This window comes from Centruroides sculpturatus, unplaced genomic scaffold, assembly GCF_000671375.1.
Source record: "Centruroides sculpturatus isolate CEXI.00-Female unplaced genomic scaffold, Cexi_2.0 scaffold354, whole genome shotgun sequence".
Classification (NCBI taxonomy): domain Eukaryota; kingdom Metazoa; phylum Arthropoda; class Arachnida; order Scorpiones; family Buthidae; genus Centruroides; species Centruroides sculpturatus.
In genome coordinates, this window is record NW_019384699.1 from 380,973 (window position 1) to 397,021 (window position 16,049).

General features: G+C 29.9%; 1 protein-coding gene across 2 annotated transcripts in view; it reads left to right on the forward strand.

Annotated features, from left to right (window-relative positions):
- Positions 1-15,584, forward strand: part of LOC111627507 (cytosolic carboxypeptidase 1-like) — a 49,942-nt gene extending 34,358 nt beyond the window's left edge. Inside the window, exons 14-24 of one of the 2 annotated variants that reach the window (XR_002757020.1) lie at positions 3,470-3,548; positions 3,631-3,787; positions 3,864-4,096; positions 5,452-5,578; positions 5,658-5,729; positions 5,799-5,907; positions 9,850-9,979; positions 10,048-10,164; positions 13,079-13,255; positions 13,334-13,545; positions 14,459-14,595. Coding sequence is in view for 1 of the 2 variants with exons in the window: in XM_023371093.1 (XP_023226861.1) it covers positions 3,470-3,548; positions 3,631-3,787; positions 3,864-4,096; positions 5,452-5,578; positions 5,658-5,729; positions 5,799-5,907; positions 9,850-9,979; positions 10,048-10,164; positions 13,079-13,255; positions 13,334-13,476; positions 14,459-14,573 (1,459 nt within the window). In the remaining variant the exon portion in view is untranslated. Of the gene's footprint in view, positions 1-3,469; positions 3,549-3,630; positions 3,788-3,863; positions 4,097-5,451; positions 5,579-5,657; positions 5,730-5,798; positions 5,908-9,849; positions 9,980-10,047; positions 10,165-13,078; positions 13,256-13,333; positions 13,546-14,458 lie in introns of both variants that reach the window. The other variant, XM_023371093.1, reaches the window with a different exon arrangement.
- Positions 15,585-16,049: the final 465 nt, after the last annotated feature.

The window sequence follows — 16,049 nt, forward strand, 5'->3', positions numbered from 1 at the left end:
ATTGAGAAATTGACTTTGCTATCGTCTGTACAGTATGTAAATTAGGTACCATAAGTCTAATACAGCACTAATTTTATACATTTCTTGTGAAAGAAACACTTCTTATTCAATGGCCATAAAAATTATTTATATTAATGATGTCTCCAAAGGTCAAGTTATTTTTCTGCGAAAAATTATTTATCAGAAATTGCGGCCGCCGTTTCGTGTGCTGTTCCGCAACGAAAACAAGTTTTGAACAACAGCGTAGTCGAATGGTGCACACTCGGTAAGTAATCCTATAATTTTTTGTTTAAAGCATAGTTTATACAGATTATTCCCAAAAATTATAAGTGTTTTGGAAATGTTGAGTGGAATTCGTCTAGAATCGGTTAATTTTATAGAAGAAAACCTTTCAAACAGCCTTAGTCCGTAAAGTTCACACCTATCGGGCTGCGATTGGCTCATGTATTTAATCATTCCTACAACGTAAAATTCGATTAGCGTGGAACGTATCTAAGCGTTATAGGGGGGTATACTGTATATACATAAGCCTTGTTGTGAATAATTAATATGATTCCATAGAAAGAGAACAATTCCAGTTTGAATAATATGTTGAAATCATGTATCAATAATTACAATTATGTACAAGATGAAGCATAAACATGCTGTCACGTTTCTTTTTAGTTATTTTCACATATTAGTATCCTATTCGACGCACATTAGTCCATGGATCAAACTTAATCACCCATGTTTCTATTATTAACCTTCTTAGAATCAGTTACCACGCCCCCGTATTTACGTTTATTGTTGAGAAGGGCCAAGGTCAATATAGGTCAAACAAGTTATATTATTTCAAAAATTCACCAAAAATCAAGTTATTGTTATATTCATATAACAAAAATCACNGGGGGTGCGGCAGATCGTTACCCTGGTCTTAAGAAAGTTAAAGTCTATAACTAAAAATAATAGTCTTACTCAGGTCCTTATGAAGTTCCTGGGCATGATCAGCATATTCTATATTCATATATCTTGTCTTCTTAGAGATGTATTTGGATTACTTAACAAGGAAAAAATTTGCTTAATGTTCTACTGCTACTTCTAAGGTCCGTTGCATTCCACTGACCTTCTGGTGTCCAGTTGTAAACTCTGGAGCCAGGAAAAAAACAAAAGGTCCCGAACACGTGGAGATATTGAATTTATACTTCCCCACATCCGGGAGTTCCGTTTTGGCACGTGATCACACTCCAAACCAATCAGCAGGTTCAGATTGGTTCAACAAAGAAAACTGGTGGTACCAGGGAGTGAAAGGAATACAACACAAATTAATATACAAAAAGTTGATCCTGATACAAAATTAACAGAAACTGCTTACATGCTAGAATAACATAGAACTTATAGAAAAACAATACATAACATAGTATCATAGCACTATACTGGCAACACAATATGGTCCCATGCTAAGCATGGTAAGAAATTTGCCACTATTTTGTTAGGATAGTGTAGTGATGAAGGTGCCATGGAGCAGAGAATAAATATTAAATTCTGTTTTAAACTTTGGAAACAAGACAGTGATATTGATGCAGCAAATGTATGGTGATACATATTATCACATGCACAAATATTCACATGATATGATCATTTCAAATATGCTCAGGAAACCCTTGATTGTGATAACAAGACTGGATGTCTAACTATTGTATTTTTATAACAGCAAAGGATTGTCTCTGTCTAGCCAGAATACTCATCACTAGGCAATTGGTACTTTCTCTATGATAATGTTTCAGTTCACGGGACAATAGTTGTCCAGGAATACTTGGCCTGAAAACAAGTGTGTGCTTAATCATCCACTCTATTTCCCAGATTTATCTTGCAATTATTTTGTTTTCCAAACTAAAGTCATCGTGTTATTTACAAGATGTTAAAGACCTCCATGAGGTTGTGACATACCAAACAGTGACTTGCAAAGGTCTCAGATCCTTTGTGCCATACCAAACGGTGACTTGCAGAGGTCTCAAATCCTTATTGGACCATGCAACTTGCTGTATTGATGCAGAAAAAATGTACAGTAGAGTGTTGTTTATCCGAATCAATTGGGGACTGGGGTTGTTCGGATAACTTATTTTTCGGATAAATGATTATGTACGAAAAAATATATTAACCTATCCCGTGTTGAAATTTTTCTCCGTTGCGTGTCACTTTGCGTTGAATTTTCGTCGATGTAAAGTTTAACATAAACTTTTTAAAATTATAATCATGGCTATTGTATCGTTAAAAATGATTTCTTTATTTTTTACAAACAAAATAAATATATTGAAAAATATAAAAACCAAAAAATATATACTTTAGAAGTAGATCTAGTATCAAAAACGTTTGATTCAGCACAACACACAGTCCTCAGGAAAACGCCACACAAAATTGCCAAGGCTGCCAGCTAAAACACACCAAAAAAAATATAAAACCAAAAAAAAATATTGGAGTAGCCCAAGATATAGCCAAAGATTGCAGTGCCACAGCCCTAGCAAAAATTTAAATTTGCTGACCGAAATACTTTCGGTTAATCGATGTTACGGATAACTGGCTTTCAGATAAACGACGCTCTACTGTATTTTGAATAAAATATATGCAATATTTAACTGTTTTTTTTTCTCTTTTTATATTTTATGACAACTGTCTTATTAAATTGTTGGACCTTGGTACATAAAAACTATATTAGTCTTATCAGCTCACTCACCTACTGATATATGTTTGAATGGAAACAGATTTTTACTAAAAAAAAATAAATGTTCTGGTGGAAAAAAGAATCTCTATTATGTTACTAGAAAAATTCAAAATTGCAAAAAAGTTAACAATTTTATATCCTAATTAGAAGTTTAATTATGAAGTTTAACAAAAGAGATTATAAAACAAAATGATATATGAATGAAATTAAACATTTTAAGCATTATCTGCTTCATTTGGAAGGAGTCACTGCAAATCATACTTCATGCATACCGAGTGTGTAGAAATTATGGTTACCAAATGCATAGAAATGTTATTAGCATCTATATGATAATGATTCAGGTAAAATTAATTTATTATTGAAAGAATTAAAATTTAAATCTTTATAAGTCATTTAAATTTGAATTGAATTTTATAACAGCATTACACTTTAAAGAAAGAAAAAACTAGAAAATAAACTTTAAATCTGTTGTTTTTCTTATGGAATATGATTTACATGAATACATATTATATATGAATGAGTGGTACAATTAACATCAAAATTTCATTGTTTTTCCATTTTTCAATTAAAAGTTTTGTAATAGACTGAGAAGTTAAATCTTCATAAAATATAGTATGAATATATAAATACATTAAAGAGTCATAGATTAATCATTTTATTTGTAATAGTAGTTATTTGTTTTTATACTGGAATAAATCATTATTTAATGAATTCATTTATAATATCCTAATTAATATCTAATAATAATAAATATTCTTAACTTTGTTACAGAATTGGATGCTCTATTACTACAACACATTTACTATTTGAATCATTATTTGAGAGTGGAAACCTTAGAAAAGTGATTCAGGTTCTGAAAGAGATCTATTATCAACTTTATAATTTATTACATTTTACAATATAAAAATTTTGTAATTTTGTTAAATTTTCAGGTGAGAGAAAGAGAATATAATTTGATACTAAACCCTGATTTGAACACAACTTATCATCATCAATGGTTTTATTTTCAAGTTTCTGGTATGGAAGCTCAAGTGCCATATACATTTAATATTATTAATTGTGAAAAAACTAATAGTCTTTTTAATAATGGTTAGTGGAAATTAATTTATCAGGTTTCTTATAAATATATTATCAAAATTTTTGTAATAATTTTATTTTATTTCAGGAATGAATCCATTAATGTTTTCTGTTAAAGAATTTTTAATTAATAGAAAAGGATGGACAAGAACGGGTTGGGATATTTGTTATTATAGAAATCATTATACCCGTGATAATTCTGTGGTTGATATTATTAAAAGTAAGCCATATTATACACTGACTTTCACTGTTATTTTTCCGTACTCCAAGGATATCTGCTATCTTGCTTATCATTATCCTTATACTTACTCACTTTTACAGGTTTGTTATTTAATATACTTATTAGTCTAATAAAATAAATTTATATTTAAATAAGAATTTTAATTAACCAAAATATCAATGTTTTGGCACGTGATCACACTCCAAACCAATCAGCAGGTTCAGATTGGTTCAACAAAGAAAACTGGTGGTACCAGGGAGTGAAAGGAATACAACACAAATTAATATACAAAAAGTTGATCCTGATACAAAATTAACAGAAACTGCTTACATGCTAGAATAACATAGAACTTATAGAAAAACAATACATAACATAGTATCATAGCACTATACTGGCAACACAATATGGTCCCATGCTAAGCATGGTAAGAAATTTGCCACTATTTTGTTAGGATAGTGTAGTGATGAAGGTGCCATGGAGCAGAGAATAAATATTAAATTCTGTTTTAAACTTTGGAAACAAGACAGTGATATTGATGCAGCAAATGTATGGTGATACATATTATCACATGCACAAATATTCACATGATATGATCATTTCAAATATGCTCAGGAAACCCTTGATTGTGATAACAAGACTGGATGTCTAACTATTGTATTTTTATAACAGCAAAGGATTGTCTCTGTCTAGCCAGAATACTCATCACTAGGCAATTGGTACTTTCTCTATGATAATGTTTCAGTTCACGGGACAATAGTTGTCCAGGAATACTTGGCCTGAAAACAAGTGTGTGCTTAATCATCCACTCTATTTCCCAGATTTATCTTGCAATTATTTTGTTTTCCAAACTAAAGTCATCGTGTTATTTACAAGATGTTAAAGACCTCCATGAGGTTGTGACATACCAAACAGTGACTTGCAAAGGTCTCAGATCCTTTGTGCCATACCAAACGGTGACTTGCAGAGGTCTCAAATCCTTATTGGACCATGCAACTTGCTGTATTGATGCAGAAAAAATGTACAGTAGAGTGTTGTTTATCCAAATCAATTGGGGACTGGGGTTGTTCGGATAACTTATTTTTCGGATAAATGATTATGTACGAAAAAATATATTAACCTATCCCGTGTTGAAATTTTTCTCCGTTGCGTGTCACTTTGCGTTGAATTTTCGTCGATGTAAAGTTTAACATAAACTTTTTAAAATTATAATCATGGCTATTGTATCGTTAAAAATGATTTCTTTATTTTTTACAAACAAAATAAATATATTGAAAAATATAAAAACCAAAAAATATATACTTTAGAAGTAGATCTAGTATCAAAAACGTTTGATTCAGCACAACACACAGTCCTCANATAAAATATTTGAAGCAAATTATGAAATACTGTATATGAAAAAGTTTTGCTATAATTATATAAGACTAAATAATTTAAAAAACTATTTTATTTTATTTAGACCCATATTTATTTTTGGGAAAAATCTGCAGATCTAGATTCTATATATTTTAAAAAGGATACTTTATGTGAATCAGTGGCAGGAAATCCAGTTCCTATATTAACTATTACTGCTTTACCTCATAATAGTAAGCAATATTTATTGTTATATATATATCACAAACTTGTAATTATAAATTTTAATATGCCAAATAAATTACTTTTCAGATTCAAGACAATATATTTTTTTGACAAGTCGAGTACATCCAGGAGAGAGCAATTCATCTTGGGTCATGAAAGGTAAAGATTTTTAAACAAAAATGAATACAAATAAATTTTATTATTTAATTATAAAATGCTTTTTTTTAGGAACTATAGATTTTATATTGAGTAATAATGAAGTTGCAAAAAAATTAAGAGAAACATTTATATTTAAAATTGTGCCAATGCTTAATCCAGATGGTGTGATTAATGGATGGTAAGTTTATAAAATATATTTAATATCTTAATCTAATAATTGAATAAAATTTTTTATTGATATAATAATTTTTTATTCATAAAATAAGATTGTGTGGGATAAGTGCACTGCCAGTTTCAAAATTTTTTAAAGTTTCAGCTAGTGAGATAGAGTAAAGATTACTTGATTTTAAAGACTAATTGCAGGAATAACTTACCTGGTTCTATAGCAACAGGTCATGAAATATCACAGAACTCAAGTGAGTGTTATTTGTTGAGCTAGAATATGTTTTTTAAAAATAATACTGGTAGATGCACTTATCCCCACTATTGGGAGTAAGTACAAACTCCACTGTAATAGCTGGGAAAATCTAATTAAAATCAAATACTGAGACAAGTGTGCCAAAACCTGCACCAAATCATTTACATCCCTAGTTACAATAGAAGTATAAAATGATTTACAAAACAAGATGAAACTGCTTGAGAGTAACTTTCTCGTGAAAAGAGTCTAGGACTACTTTTGAACCACCTTATTCCAAATTATAGCAAGACCTGAAGTTGAAACAAAAAATAATTAATTAAACCATGTTTTCCAAGATGTTACATTTAGCCAGAAATTTGACAATATCTTGGAAAGGAATGTCTGCATAACCTTTCACATCTGGCCATCAGAAAACACAAATGTTCTCTTAGACCTCTTTTTGACAAAGTAATTTGCATAAATTTTACTCTGTATTTATCAGTTAATAATGACAGCTTGCCTCTAACGTAATGTTGGACATGTCTTTTGTTGGAAACTTTATAATGACAGAATAATCAACTGTTAGTATGCTGCATTCTTCTGCCACATATAAATTAATCTCAAGGAGTCTATGTGTAGAATACAAAGAGGGATGCATTTATTCCATTTGCATGGGTACACTTTAATAACTAAAATTTTATGGGGTTTAAATGCACTTTCAGTCTGTTGTGACAAAGCATGTGGATGAAATGCTTCACAACAACAGTATTGCACCTATCATTCTACAATATTCATTTAAATATTGAATCTTAAAATCATAAATACTGGATTTTAAATACAAGAGTTATTGTACCTCCACCTGGTGGCAGAAGAAATGGCCAAACTTATTCAGAACTTTGTTGCAACCATTGTTGCAATCACAGAATCAGCCATGTTAAAATCAACTTGAATACTTTCAATACCTATACTTATGAGCTACAAATTATATATTGGTATCAGTTTAATTTGATTGAATGTACAAGATGCGATATTACAGAAAGATGCTTTTATCCAATGATTTTATTTATAAAAATATTAATTACATTTTTAATTTAAATGAAACTTTATTTTTAGTATTGACTCTCTGAATCAAAATCTTGATCTTTATAGCATACTAGACTAGTGTTGTCCAGAGAACTGTAATGAAGATCCTGTAATTGGATAAAACTCATTATGGCTAGATGATGATATGTAACATATGATGCATGTAGATATATCAAATGATAACACAAGAAATTTTGTTGGGTGGTTATAACACTGCACATAAATGGTGTCCTACTGAAGTTTCATGGACATATGAAAGCAAATCTAAATCATTATCCAAATTTAAGCCAAAACTGCTAGATAATTTTAAGTCTCTTATCTAGATTATTGATCCAGAGTGAGGTTTCAAATCCCACTCAAGATTGATTCTTTCTTCCAGAATTATTTGATTAATTTAATTTAAATCAAAATTAATTTCTAATGTAATGAAGATCCTGTAGTTTAATTAAGCTAAATTTTTGTATAAAATTAACTGTGAACAAACATAGCCCACAAAATAATCTGGCAATTTAGATTTATGTTTGGTTTCAGAAAATAAATAAACAAATGAAAAATTTATTGGAATGGATTTAACTAGAGTAGAGATAGAATTGATAGATAAATCCACACACTATGTTTTGGCATATTATGATGACTTTGTAATTCTTTCAATCCGAGTAGATTAATGGCAATTCATAGGAAACACTTTATTCCTTCATTGTTCTGGGAAGTGGTAGATAATTTTTGATTGTGATGTCTACTTCACAAAATCACACAGAAGTGTGGTTAATAAATGGTATAAGGCAGGGCTGTGGAGTCACGTAAAAATCTACCGACTCCGACTAAAACACCAAAACTCCACGACTCCGACTCCACAGCCCTGGTATAAGGTGAAAGTTTGTTAATCCAGCACCCAATAATATGGAATGTCCTGTAATCTGGCACCCTCCAAAAAGCAGCTGATAATCTGGAATTGTCCAATAATAATCCAGAATGCTAGTATTCTACATATCAGAATTTGTATGTACACATAATGTATTAAAGATCTCAGCAGAAATCAAGGGAAATGTGGAGAAAAAAGCCATGTACAGTACATTGCTGTGTCAAAGGTCAACCATTGGATTGAGAGTGATGTGATCAAGAAAAATAAGTGTAGCTTTTGTGAATATGTATACAATATATGCACATATTTATGTATATAGTAGATGTCTATAAAATAAATATTATAGCACATAAATCATTGTGAATGTTGATTTTGTGCAATATTGTGTTAATGTTTCTGCAGGTTTCTCAATCAATTGTAACACAGTGTAATTATGCACTTACCAATTTTTAAAATTTATAAATGTTCTTTAAATGGGACCATTCCTAATTTAAGATTATTTTATTAGAAATAAATCTTTAAGTTATTATCAGAGATATTCTTTGAAGAGATAAAGTTTTATGATTAAAAATGGAAGTTAGAAGTAAGAATTTAAAGATCAGAAATATATTGTGAAATTATTTTAAAGCATTTTACAAAATTATATAATGAAAGCTGTTCGAAAGAAAACATGTAATTTTTTAAAGTTATAGTTTTATAGTTGTAAAAATTGTATTTATACAAGGTGTGTTCAAAAAGTATCAGACCTTTGGTCGGCAAAAATAAATTTATTGATTTTGATGTACAAAACCCTAATCCCCTTCAAAGTAGTTTCCTTGGTAATGTATACACTTCTCCCAGCGTTCCTGCCATTGCTGGAAACACTGCTGGAATGCATCTTTTGGAATGGCCATCAGCCAGTCCGTCGGATTTTGCACGATGTCTTCTCTCGACTAAATTCGGGTTCCTTTTAGCGGCATTTTCAGCTTGGGAAATAGCCAAAAGTCACACGGAGCCATGTCGGGAGAGTACGGAGCGTGACGAACCACAGGAGTGTTATGTTTGGCGACGAAAGCCCGAATCAGATGCGCAGAATGGGCGGATGCGTTATCACGATGGAGCTGCCAAGTTTTGATCGACCACAGATCCGGTCGTTTGCGTCGCACTGTATCGGAAAGACGACGAAGGACCTCCTGGTAGTACTCCTTTGCGATGGTTTGGCCTTGTGGTGCGTACTCACGACACACCACCCCACGAGAGTCGAAAAAACTGTCAACATGACCTTTGATATTGCTGCGGACCTGCCGCGCTTTTTTTGGCCTCGAGGATCGTCCCCGAAAGCCTGCTGAATCTTGCGAATGGTTTACACTTGGGTATCGCCAAGGTTTTTGGCAAAATTTGATGTAATATCGCTGCTCACGTTGTTCAGTCATTTTCCAGCTTAGTGGAATCCGACGAGAGCGCACTACATGACCTCACTCATAGGCCGATTGCCAACGACTGACGCTTCCTGCAGGCGGGAAAAAATTCAGGACTGTGCATGACTGTCCCCTCCACAACTCCACCGAAGGAGGCCTCTCGCGCATCATTGGTTTACGCGGAAAAAAAAAGGTCCGTTACTTTTTGAACAGACCTTGTATATTAGTTTAAATTATATTTTTAGTTTAACTTTTGCCATTTATTTTTGTGAACATTAATATTTTCAAATAAAATTTATAATTCAAATACATAGAATATAATTTAACTTATATTATTTTGTATGAATGTATTTCAAATATATATCATTATTTATTAACCAGTTACAGATGTTCATTAAGTGGTCAAGACTTGAATCGGCAATGGCTCTCTCCAATTTCTACAATCCATCCTACTATATATCATACAAAAGCTCTATTACAATATCTCCGAAACATGAATATAAAACCTATGGTATTTTTTTAAAATGTAAACTCTAAATTAATAAAAATGAATTTTTTAAATATGTTTATTTTTTTTAGTTATATTGTGATTATCATGGGCATTCCAGAAAACAGAATGTCTTCCTTTATGGTTGTAGCCCTTCTGAAAGTTGGTGGTCAAATGATAGAAAGAAAGCTGATGATCACATATACCAAGTAAAATATTAGTAATTAAATTACATTATAAGATATAAATTACATTATTATTAAAAATATTTGTTTTTATACTTGATAACAAATTAAAAAATATACAGTAATTACAATAATAAAAATAGTTAATTAAAATTATATGATAATATAATGTTATATTCTATAGTAACTAATCTTCCTTATCAATATGTCAGTTATTTTAGTTGTATTTTTATAAAATTACAATACTTTAAAGCATAAGAAAATTTATTACAGTCGACCCCCCTATAATACGGTAAATACATTCCTGTTTTTATGAATCCATTTCTTACGAGTCCAGCCAATCACAGCCCGGCACGTATGCAGTTTATGGACTATGGCTGTTTGAAAGGTTTCTTCCATAAAATTAATCGATTCTAGACTAATTCGACTTAACATTTCCAAAATACGTATAATTTTTTGGAAATAATCCATATAAACTATGCTATAAACAAAAAATTGTAGTATTACTTACCGAGTGTGCATCGTTTAACTACGTCATTGCTTAAGCTTGTTTCCGTCGTGGAGATTGCCATCGAATGGCGCTCGCGTGTTTCCTGATAAAATATTTTTTTTGCGAAAAATTTGCTGAACTTTAGAGACATCATTAATATAAATATAATTTTTATGGATGTTAAATAATAAATGCTTTTTGGTAGGTTCGCTGCTTGTTTAAACTCAACGGTCTGTGCAATCCTGTTGCGACACGAGTCGGCAATGATGTTCTACCAAATTATAGGAGTCTTTTTATCATGTTTGTATGAATACTGTCGCAATTTTTTCGCCGTGATATAGGAATCCGAACTATAGGAACCTATAGCTTGATTGTATTTTTATTATTTCTTTTCATTTAAATGTTAATTTATGAATTTTTTATGTGGGAAATGTTTGGATAATTTCAAAGTTTCCAGTTTTTTAATTATTATACAATAATTCCTCGACTTATGCTACCCTGACTTACGCAAACCTGGAGTTACGTGATTTTCAAATCTTGTCGATTTGTCTTTTGTTTGAGCACCATGAACTCTTGATTACTCACTCCCCCCACACTATTGTTCAGCTTACATGTTCGGACGTGTTGCGCGGAATCAATGCATAGCTACAATTTATTTCTGTGTTTGTTATATCTACGGAGACTTGAGAGACTCTATGTGGTGATTTCTTGTAACTGTGAACGAATCAAAAGATCAGATAAGATTAACGAGAACATTTATTAGCTTACATACATCTGACTTGGATTTTACACAAATTGCGAAATTATACCCCGACTTACACAAATTCGACTTATGCGGTTATTGCTCGGTCCCATCTATCGCATAAGTTTGAGGTATTACTGTATAATGAAATTTTATTCTGTATCTTTTTCATTTATTGATAAGGAAGCCATTTTCTGTTTGTTTTTAATAAAAAATCTTATGTCACTTCTGTTACCACTTTGTAAGATTCAAAAGCTTCCAGCTTGATTCCTTTTAAACAATGAGGTAGTGTATCATTTTGTTATTGGCTAAATAGTTGATTCAATAATGGATTCAAATAGAAATATCATTACATTGACATAACATACATTTGAAAATGTTCATTCACAGCTTGATCAATTTTAAATTTTTACAAAAGAGGATAAAAGTGTATCAAGATTAAAGTATCCCCATAAACAGCTTCTAGATGCTCTTTAACACCTGGATGCTGCTTATGAAGAACTTCTCTGTATTCCACTGTAAATAGACAAAACAATTTAAATTAGAAAGGGAGTCCATTGAAGATGAACCATGTCAAGAAAGGCTTACTGAAGAAGTTACTGAAGAAAACATCAATATTGTGAAGAAAACTTTGGGAAGATAGGTGACTAAAATCAAGGAATGAAAAGCAAGATGTGCTCTATCAAAAACCAAGTGTTGTGGATCTACCAAAACATCTTGGTACAAATGAGGTCAGTACAAGATGGGATTTTGCCAAAGTTTCTTTCTTCATTTCAAAAGAAACAGTGAGTGAGTTATTGCAGAGTTTTCACTCCTTTATAAAGACTGAGGGAGAGTTGAATCAGTTATTACTGGGAATGAAACTACTGTTCTTTTTCAAAAATAGAATCAATCGAATGGTATCATCCTGGTTCTCCAAGGCCCAAGAAAGCAAAGGTGATACATTTGAAAAGATCATGACCAAAATTTTTTGAGATTTTGAGGGAATCCTTCTAACTGATTTCAAAGAACGCAATACTATTGTCAGCAGAGAATATAATGCTTTCTTTAATGCATTAAATGGTGGATATCATTAACAAAAAATGACATGGCAAGTTGTCTTGCAGTGTGTTGCCGTTGTACAACAATGCACCAGTGCATCAATTCTTGAAAATGCGGCCATGCAGAAATGTCGCTGAAATGAACTAAATCGCCTATCTTACAGTCTTGATCTTACCCAAGCAATTACTATTTGTTTTCAAAATTGAAATCAGATTTGTAAGGAAAAAAGTTTATTAATAATTACAATACATAAGCTTTACAATTGTTAAATTGACACTATACTGATCCTTTCACATATTTCCAGCAATTTTGATACATACATGTAGCAAACATTTGCTACATGTATGTATCAAAATTGCTGGAAATATGTGAAAGGGTTAGTACAGTATCAATTTATACAACAGTTCCAGCTAGGAAGAATAATAAATTTTTACATTACAATTATTAACCAAATCACAATTAGTAAATTCATTGTGATTTTTTCATTTATCATATCAAATTTAGATCTCATACAAATAATGCTATGTTTCAGAAATATTCATCATGATGTTAATTCATCACACAATACTATTATATTTTAATATCAATGGTGAATTCATAATTTTAGTGTTTATAATGTATATGATTTAAAACATTTGTTCAGTTTTTAATTTTTTAACTTGTAGGTCCTTCCATTAATTTTACATCATACTGCACCTGCCTTCAACATCGAAAACTGTTCTTTTGCCGTAGAAAAAAGTAGAGAATCAACTGGTCGTATAACTGTTTGGAGACAGTTTGGTGTAGCTTTGAGTTACACCATGGAATGCACTTATGGAGGATGTAATCAAGGAATATATGATGTAAAGTTGTTTCAGAAACTTTCAATAATATCTAAATTATTTAGCTAAATTGATTAGAAAAACAAATTTTTTTAATAGGGTTATCATTTAGGAGTAGCTCAGATAGAGGAAATGGGATCAAAGTTTTGTCAAGCACTAGGAAAACTTATTCCAGATGCAGATAGTCCAAAGTCTTGTAGTGTGATGAATTCATTTGATTCATCTTTGATAGATACAATTAAGTATGAGTAATAATTTAATAAAGAATAATAATTATGAAAAATTTCAAAATGAAACAGAAAGGACAAAAGGTGAATAAATTTAATTTGTATAAAAACAAGGATATTGCTAACAAATAACAATATAGTATTATCAATATAAAATACTGATTTTTGCATGATTATTGATGAAAAAATAAAAATAACACAAAATGATTTTTGTATTCGAACAGTTGTTTACAGAAATTACTTTAAGACTTTAAATCAATTTTTAATAATTAGTGTATTCATTTGTATAATAATGTTTTGACCAATATTTTTGTTTATTATATAGCAAATCAATGTGTTTTTTGCTAATATTCCTTGTTTGAATGATATGCAATAAAGTTTCCATTAATCGTAAGTACATAGAGAAGGACAATGAAAAAGATGAACAGTCATTTTCTGTTTTAAAATTCATATTTTAATAGTGAAAATTTGCTGAAATAAGGAAAAGATTTTCTTCAACAAGCTAACTAAAAATTTCAAATTTTAGTTCTTAACATATCACATTTAGTACTTTTTCATTGTCGTTCATATTTTGTCTTTTCTGATATTTTAAAAAATATCTTTCCCAGATATTTCATATGTAATAAATCTAATATTTATATGCACACTTTGTTCTTAGCATGACATTTACATGCATTTGATTTAAAATTCAGTATCATGTGCAAAATTATTATGAAACATTAATTCATAATTGTATGCATTGTGTTTATATTAATTAAGTTTTAGCAGTAATCAAATGCAAAGAATTATTTAATTTTATTTACAGTACAGTATTCTAATTTTCAAATTTACTAATATTTGTTCACATATTAATTTATACTCATTTAACAATTCAAATTTTTAATAAATTTAACAAGTAAAAAGAGAAAAGTTTAACTAATAAAAAATTATTAGGATACAATAATGAAATTTTTTTTCTAACCAGGCATAATGCTGATTAAATGATTTTTCTTTTCAGAGCCACACAATTAATTCTCTTCAATAAAAAGCAGGAAAATGAGTCTTCAAATTTAAGTCCATCAGAATATGAAGACGATGACGACGACGATTACGATGAAGAAGGAGAATTATAAGCCTTCTTGATAAGGAACTTGAGTGTGCCTTTAGTAATGTTGTCCCAACAATCTCCATATTAATAATACTGTTATTACTCATAAAAAAATACACTTTATTTATTTTATTTTAAATTTTTATACATTAATATGCATTACATTGTGAACAAGATCCAAAATCTAATACACAGAAAAGTTTTTAAACATTCCCTAATGTGGCTATTACATGTACAAAATATTCCAAATTCGATAAAACATATGGATGCATGATAATTGACTAAAAATTTATATCTTGCATGCAATTAGCCATTTTTGAAATTCTTGTGATTTATTTGGATAATGTACAGTACATTCCATTGTTGTAAATTATTGTAAAGATCTTTATTGCTGTTACTTATTATTTTTTGTCTTTATTATATGTTATAAAACCATTCCATAATTATAATTATTATTCATCATCTTGTTTCATGTTGTTGTTAGTTTAAATGCGCATTAATGCAATAAAGTCTTTAGTTAGAGTCAATTTTTTCTATTGGATTTCTTTTGATAATTTTATATTCAGTTTTCATTATTTTTAATTTAATTTAATTTTAATGGAACCTTATTAAAGATTTTAGATGATGATAACTTGTATTAATGCATTTCTATATATATACAATAACTCTCACACACTTTTTCATAGCTTCATAAATTCTGTATTTATAGAGCTATGTTAGATTAAATTAACTTAAATAAGAAAGACTAAGGATTTAATAAAGAATTCTAGAAAAAATTTTTATCTGAGATCAGTCTATAATATCACTTATACATGGAAAGTGAAGTATGCCTTTTTTTAGACAAAATTGTATTTAAACTCATTTTTATTAACGTTTGTTTTTTAATCCTTTCGAGATGAAAAAGAAAGTTCTGATTCTAAAATCTGGAAGAGTGGCAAAGTCAGTTCCAGGAAAACCGAATTATAAATTCTTTAAAAAAAATGATCAAACATCAAGCTGTTAGTGAGTTACAAGCTTGTATTTGACCATTACAAGTTTTTTTTTTTTTTTTGAAAATTTAGTCATGTCATATTGATATTTTATGAAAATATCTATAATAATTTTGTTATTAAAGTTACATAATATCTGTCAATGTTTGAGCTATATTGAAAATAAATATTTAAAAATATATGAAAAATGTCTGATTTTGATAGATTGGCTAGTATTTTTTGATCTTTTGATAATAGAGGAGCACTTTTGGCATTTCCTCAGTTATACAGAGTTAGGAATATTCACATAAACTTACGACTATAGTTACTTATATAAATAGGAGATAGGTAGATATACATTAATGAAAACCATATAAATTAAATAAACTAGTTTTAAAATAACTTTTTAAGCAAGGATTATCATATTCAACATACATAAATATAAAATACTAGCAGACCCTGCCACACGTTGTGGCTCAAAATGTATCTATTATAAATGTATAACACTTCCCCCGTGGGGGGGAAATTTTTCG